Source organism: Melospiza georgiana, chromosome 8 (genome assembly GCF_028018845.1).
Source record: "Melospiza georgiana isolate bMelGeo1 chromosome 8, bMelGeo1.pri, whole genome shotgun sequence".
In the NCBI taxonomy this organism is placed as follows: domain Eukaryota; kingdom Metazoa; phylum Chordata; class Aves; order Passeriformes; family Passerellidae; genus Melospiza; species Melospiza georgiana.
The window spans coordinates 21,865,251-21,871,555 of NC_080437.1; the positions used below are offsets into that span (position 1 = coordinate 21,865,251).

General features: G+C 53.5%; 1 protein-coding gene across 1 annotated transcript; it reads right to left on the bottom strand.

The window, feature by feature from the left end:
* Window positions 1-795: 795 nt before the first annotated feature.
* HHEX (hematopoietically expressed homeobox) lies at window positions 796-5,977 on the bottom strand. The gene is made up of 4 exons (XM_058029300.1): window positions 5,599-5,977; window positions 3,834-4,012; window positions 3,566-3,616; window positions 796-2,000 (listed from the first exon to the last, which is right to left on the bottom strand). Exons 1-4 carry the CDS (start codon window positions 5,975-5,977, stop codon window positions 1,767-1,769), a joined length of 843 nt encoding a protein of 280 aa, XP_057885283.1. The 3' UTR covers window positions 796-1,766.
* Between the last annotated feature and the right edge of the window lie 328 nt (window positions 5,978-6,305).

Genomic DNA, 6,305 nt, shown 5'->3' on the forward strand with positions numbered 1-6,305 from the left:
CACAGAACCTCCCGATCGTCTCGTCTTTTCGGGCCCCGTTCATGAGCGCGGTTTTCGGATAAACCGAAGTTAAAGCCACTTATTCAGAAAACTCAGCTGATGTTTCTGAAAGAATTAACTCACTTAGAAGCAACAGCTTGTCTGGTCTAAGGGCCATCCTCCCTTGCCAGTCACAACAGTCACTTGTTGCTATCTAGAAGCATTTCTTGGCACTAAATTGGCTTTTAGTGACACTTGGCCGGGTGTAAATCCCCGTCGCCGAGTGCTCACTGTGGCACCTGGAGGGGCTGAATACCCACGCGGGTGCCCACCCAGGATGCCCACTACCAGGAGCAATTCTCACAGCCCGGGATCCGTGCTCCTTCCCCGAGTCATTTCGGAGAAATGCCGATGAATAACCACTGTTGACTCAGGTGGGTCAGCGTCTGCCCGGCTGGGGTCGATGCCCGGCCCGAGCAAACCCTGCCGGCCCCGCTCCTCCTCCAGCCCGCGCCCCTCTGCGGCCCCCCAAGGTCAGGGCGACTCGGGGGTAAACACCCACGCTTCCAGCCCGGGCTTGCCAGCCAGGTTTTCCTCCTCCCGCCACAGAGCCCGTTCCCGTGTGGGCAAAACCAAATTGCTGGGTGAGAGGCTGAAACACAGCAAAAAAATACAGCAGAGAGCCCACAAGAGACTCCTGCAACCGAGGGTGGCTGATGGCTGGCACAGTACTGAGGGAAAGGCGCTTACAACACACCTGGCAAAGGAGAAGTTTGGGTTTTCTCCTGCCAGTAACTGGACGGCCAGAGTGGCGAGTGTTGCAGAGTTTAGGTTTATTTCACAGATATGTCCATCAAAAATTAAATACCAGGTTTTGCCTTTTTTTTTTTAAACACTGAACAAATATGTACAAAATATGAACAATGTGAGGTATAAAACCACAAGATTTTTAAAGAAAACTAGTATGTACAGAAGCAGATACATTTACGATAGGCATTATCTTCCCACGGCCGTGTGCTTCACTTATGCCCTGCAGCAAGGCCCTATCACTCCCTGCATTTTCTTCTCAAATATGAAATCCATAAAAAACCGTGCTAGAGATTTTGAAGGAGAAAAATATTTTTTTTTCTGCAAATTGAACCATCCAAACTGTGAGGCAAAATTCTCAGAAATCTGAGAAGGCACATTTAATCTCACACAAGAAGAAAAAGGAATCTGTCTGACAACTCTACCTGACAAAGGAAGGATGTCTCCGTAGAGAGCACACAAAAGGGTGTGAGTATAAGGCACTTCTCGGGATGGTCAAATCCCTTCCTATTTCACAGAACATGCCTCTCTGCTTACAAAGGGCGTTTATATTAATCTATTTAAAGTACGTTTGTTTACACATATAAAGGGCTTAGTCCTGCAATCCATACTCACTTCCACACTAATTAGAGTTTTGCCTGATCACCGACAGCAGCTGATTCAGACCCTCTCCACCACCATGAGTAAGGACAGGGTGCAGAACAATATTCCAGTTAGAACATTGATAATTGTACAAACACATCTTACAAACAATTAAATACAAACCATGGTCCTTTAACCAAATTAGAGATGGCAAAACTGAACTGTTTGCAGAAAGTACATCTTTCTTTCTTTCTTTGCTTGTTATAAAATTAGTCTATTTGGTGATGCTTTTTTCTTTCAATATAACGGTGAAAGTTTTCTCCTGTAGCACAATATTCTTTCAAACCAGCCCCTGGTAAAGTGCAAGCCGAGTTAGGTCCGCTCTCTGCATGGGACTGTTAGTGGGCAGCAGTGTAATAGCCTTTATCACCTTCAATGTCCACTTCTTGATCAGAGTCCTCAGAGACATCTGACTCCAGGTCCTCGTGTGAGGCTGGTGAGGGGGTGTACTGTGAGCCATCCAGAGAGACCTCCTTACCCTTCTGCTCGGGGCTCTGGCAGCTCTCTGGCCTTTGCTCACTGTGACTGTCAGCACCTTCTACTTCTTCTTTTTTGGTGACCTGGGGGTTCTCCTGCAATGAAAGAATCCTGCTTGGCACAGAACTAGAGGCCACAGAGACAGGAGGCCAGGGAATTCCAGCTGTGCTGTGTGGGAAAACCACCTTGCAGAAAAAGGCAGGTGTCCTGCTGCCTCCCTGGGCCTCCTGCCTATAAACCTGCCCGAGTGGGACCGGGCCGGGCGAGGGCTCTGATCCCACTCCCTCACAGCCACAGGGGCTGCTGCCGTGAATAGGGCTCCCTGGCGATGGTTATCGCAGCCACTTCAAAAGAGTCAGGAGCTGCTGGAGCCCAGGAACCTCTGAACTTTTGTCTTTAGCAAAGCAAATGTTTATTATGAGTCTACAAACACCGACACACAGCTTCCTCCCGCCCTGATCTTTCTTTAATTACACCCGACAGCAAGAGGAGGGAGGTTGAATCCATCAGTGGTCCAAAAGCAAATGCAAAAAAACTACCAATTAAGCTAAAACTCAACATTAAAACACTCACCACTAAAACCAAATCAAACCCCTGTTTGTGAAGGCAAGAGTAGCCCTATGTTGGCTCCTGTCTGGAGAGCCCAGTCCCCTAAGGGGGCACGAAATGCTATGTGAAAGAAAAAGCAGGCAAGGACACGTACCCATGATATAACTGTGCGGGCTTGGAGAAATGGATGCGACTGAATGAAAAGGAGGAAATGACTTAAAATGGCCGAGATCCCAAGCAAGCTCTCCGGACACTGCGGCATGGGCTGGGCCCTAGGCGGCCTCTTGCCAGAATAATAGAACTTTATTAAAAAATCAACTGAAGATTGAGTTAAACTCAGGTGAAGGTCACAGAACAGATTAATCTAGAGCACCGTACCGTGATTAGTTTACTTTTCTTTTTACTTTTACATTAAAGGCAAATCTGCCAGTAAACTGTGTGCATCCATGTCACATTAGCTGAAGCCAGACTCAGGTCAAGATGTTGGAATTTTTCAAAAATATTTGAGCCAAGGGACCTCAGTTTTGCTGAGTTCCTATGTGCCATAAAAATCCCTAAATAATTACCTGCTTGAGCATGATTTCTAAGGGAGGGGAAACTGCTTTAACTGCATTGTAACTGCTTGTGAAAGGAAGGTAAAAACTACTCAATTTTCCATGTGGCTCGTCAAACCAAACAAGGTGTTTGTACCTGCTTTCTCCTTTGTTAGCAAAATACATCAACTTGTGTTTATCAAAAGAGGGCATTTTAAAACACCAGTTAATATTCTCCCAAAAAACTGCCTAGGTAATTTACTGACAATTACTTATCTTCTCCACGTTAATTGGCTAAACAACATATGGGTTTACAAAACAATTACCGTGGAGTTTTAATAGGTGGTGTGTGAAAGACAGGCATAATTGATATAGGAACTGCATTAGAAGCTTTTAACGTTAGTGCTGCCTGAACGAGCCCTCATGGATTCCAGCATGACTATTTGTCTTTTTAATCAAGGTGAAGAGGTTAAACAGCCTTTCAGATGACTTCTGCATACAACCTGGAATAGGCGAGCACGGCGTAAGATAAGACAATTAAAATACTTATTTCTATAGAAACAGAAACATCTCCGTACCTGCTTTAGACGCCTCCATTTGGCTCTGCGATTCTGAAACCAGGTTTTGACCTGAGCAACGACAACGAGAAAAGGTGCAGGGTAGTCTTGGAGCCAGTTAGCGCCCAGAGCCTTTCCCAAGCCACAAGCAAAAAGCAAGAACCTGTCAAAAACCCCTTCCCGCCAACCCTGAGCCGGCCGGGTCCCGATGCAGCAACAGCAGCTGCACGGCGGGGCCTGGAGCGAAGGGGAAGGGGTGCGGTTCCCCGGGGCGCGGGCATGGCCTCACCTGCCTCTCGCTGAGCTGCAGCATCTTGGCCAGACGCTTCCTCTCCGGCGGGGAGAGGTATTTCTGCGTCTCGAACTTCTTCTCCAGCTCGATGGTCTGGTCGTTGGAGAAGCGGACCTGCCCCCCCTTCCTCTTGTGCAGCGGCCGCTGGATGAAGGGGCTCCAGAGCAGCGGCTTCCCTGCAAAGAGAGGCAGAGAGCCGAGGGTCACCGCCGGCCACGGACACGCGGGACTGGGGAGCCCCTGCCCAGCCCCGGCCAGGCCTGGGAGCGCGCCGGGTCTAGGCTCGCTAATTTCCTTCGCCTGATTTTATTTCTCTCAGTTCCTACTCTGATCTTTCCCCTCTCTGATTTTTTCCCCTCCGCCAAACGGAGAGACCAGTTAAAGTCACTTTACGGGCTTTGGCAACATTTCCGTCAATGTGTTTCCTGTTGGTCTATCTCGCAAAGAAAGAGACCAAAAAAAAAAAAAAAAAGACCTTTGCTTCCTTCTGCTCTTTCACTGCGAAGTCCTAAAGAAACCGTCTCCCGGGTCCCTGTGGAGAGCGGGGACATCGCGGGGCTGGGCAGGGGTGATGCGCCGACAGGAGGGCACTGGGTTTCTAGGAAGGAGAACCCGCATGTCCCCCACCCTCGGCTGGGGCTTTGCCCGCCAGAAGCCGCGGGGTGCCCGCCAGGCTCATCCGGGGCCGGGTGAGGGGCGAGGCGGGGCAGGCAGCGACACGCCGGGGAACCGGCCCCGCTGCGGAGCCGCAGCCGCGTCCCGGGGCAGGAGGCTCCGGCCAGCGCAACTGAGTCACGCTGTTTGTCTTTCTGCCTGCACCCTTTGCAATTTGCTGCATTGTTTTTCGAGATTTTGCTTGCGTCAGGCTTTAGTAATTCTTGTGCAAAACAGACTCAAAAAATAGGAAGCAACTGGTTATTTTAGCTGTCATAAAGTCACATCCCACACAGAGGAAATGAACAATATCAGAAAAACGGATCCCGGCTATCAGAAGTCGAGTGTTTCCTGAATTTGTCTGTATTGAGGATGTCGATAAAGTAATCAGCAATGTGCACGACTCCCGGGGAAGAGCCTGCTTCAGGCGGCCAGGAAAACACTTAACAGCTTCTGAAACCAGATTTACTCCTATCGAGAGCTCAAGGTTTCCTGTATGAACGGAAAGGGTCAGCCTCTTTCACTGCACAAATGTGGTGAGTCAGGTCCAGTTTTGCAATCACTAAGAACAAGTGCTGCAGCCCGGGCACGGGGCTCAGCCCCCGCAGAGGGGTCGCTTCCCGGCCAAAGGCGCGAAGTAACCACCGGGACCCCCGACCCGGCCCGGCCCGGCCCGAGCCGACCCGCAGAGGAACCAAGGGGGCCCCAGCGAGCGGAGCCGGCCTCCCGAGTGTTTTTCAAGTCATCCGCAGGAAAGACTGAGATCTGCCATGCGATCTCCAAGCACAATTAAAACTCCCCACCAAAACCACACGCGACAGTACTAAGGACACTCTCAGAGTCACTTGGTTTGAAGGAAAACAAATCTGAGTCACGGCGGCCGCGCACTGTGGTTTCGCTGACAGACCCGGAGCACGGCACGTCCTTAATTTACTGTAAATCAGACGGGGGCCGGAGGGAGCCGGGGGAACACAGAGAAGCGGCGGGGCGGGCGGGAAAGGGGACCGCTTTTGGACACTTCCCATTTACCCCTGCCCCGACGGCGGGATGGGGACGGGACGAGGTCTGCGCCGGAGCCGGGGAGGGCGGAGGGGGGCACATGGCTTACCCAGGGGGTCCTGCCGGATCAGGGCGTGCGCGTAGTCGCCGACGGCGCGGGGAAAGGAGTAGAGCGGCCCGGCGTAGGCGCCCGTGCCATAGGTGGCGGCGAGGTGGTGGGAGAAGGCCGGGTGGACGGGGGTCGGCTCGTAGATGGGGGTCCGGTACGGGGACACCAGGCTGGTGAAGGAGGAGTTGGGCGACGGCAGCGTCGGCGGCGGCGGGGCGGGCAGGGAGTGGGGGGCCGGGGCGGCGGCGGGGCCGCGGCCCAGGATGTCCTCGATGTAGAAGGGCGTGGGGTGCGCGGGCTGGAGCAGCGGCGTGGGCGCGTACAGCGGGACGCCGACGCCCAGGGCCGCCGGCGCCGCGCCCGGAGGCTGGTACTGCATGGCGCGGTCACCGCCCGCGCACCCCCGCGCCCCCGGCCGCCCCTGCGGAAAGCCGGCCCCGACCGCGGCGGCTGGGTGCTGGCACCGCCGCCGCGGGTTTCTCTGGGCTCGGGTTACCCTTCGATAGGTTTCTATTGGCGCGGGGCGGAGCCCGCGTGGTCTCTGTCCCCTTCCTGCCACGGCGCCGTCTGGCCAATGAGCCCGGCCAGGGAAGGGGGAAACCACCCCCCGCCGGCAAACACTCCCCCGCCTCCCGGAGCGAACTCCCCGCGGCGCCAATCAACCACCGCCGGGGGAGCCCGGGCCGGCGGGGCGCGATCTCTCTCCC

Excerpts from the sequence above, each read along its gene's own strand:
- HHEX (XM_058029300.1), bottom strand. The coding sequence starts at position 5,977 with ATGCAGTACCAGCCTCCGGGCGCGGCGCCGGCGGCCCTGGGCGTCGGC. Across the intron at positions 3,617-3,833 it reads TGCAGCTCAGCGAGAGGCAG|GTCAAAACCTGGTTTCAGAA; the intron begins GTGAGGCCATGC and ends GTCGTTGCTCAG. Across the intron at positions 2,001-3,565 it reads AATGGAGGCGTCTAAAGCAG|GAGAACCCCCAGGTCACCAA; the intron begins GTACGGAGATGT and ends CTTTCATTGCAG.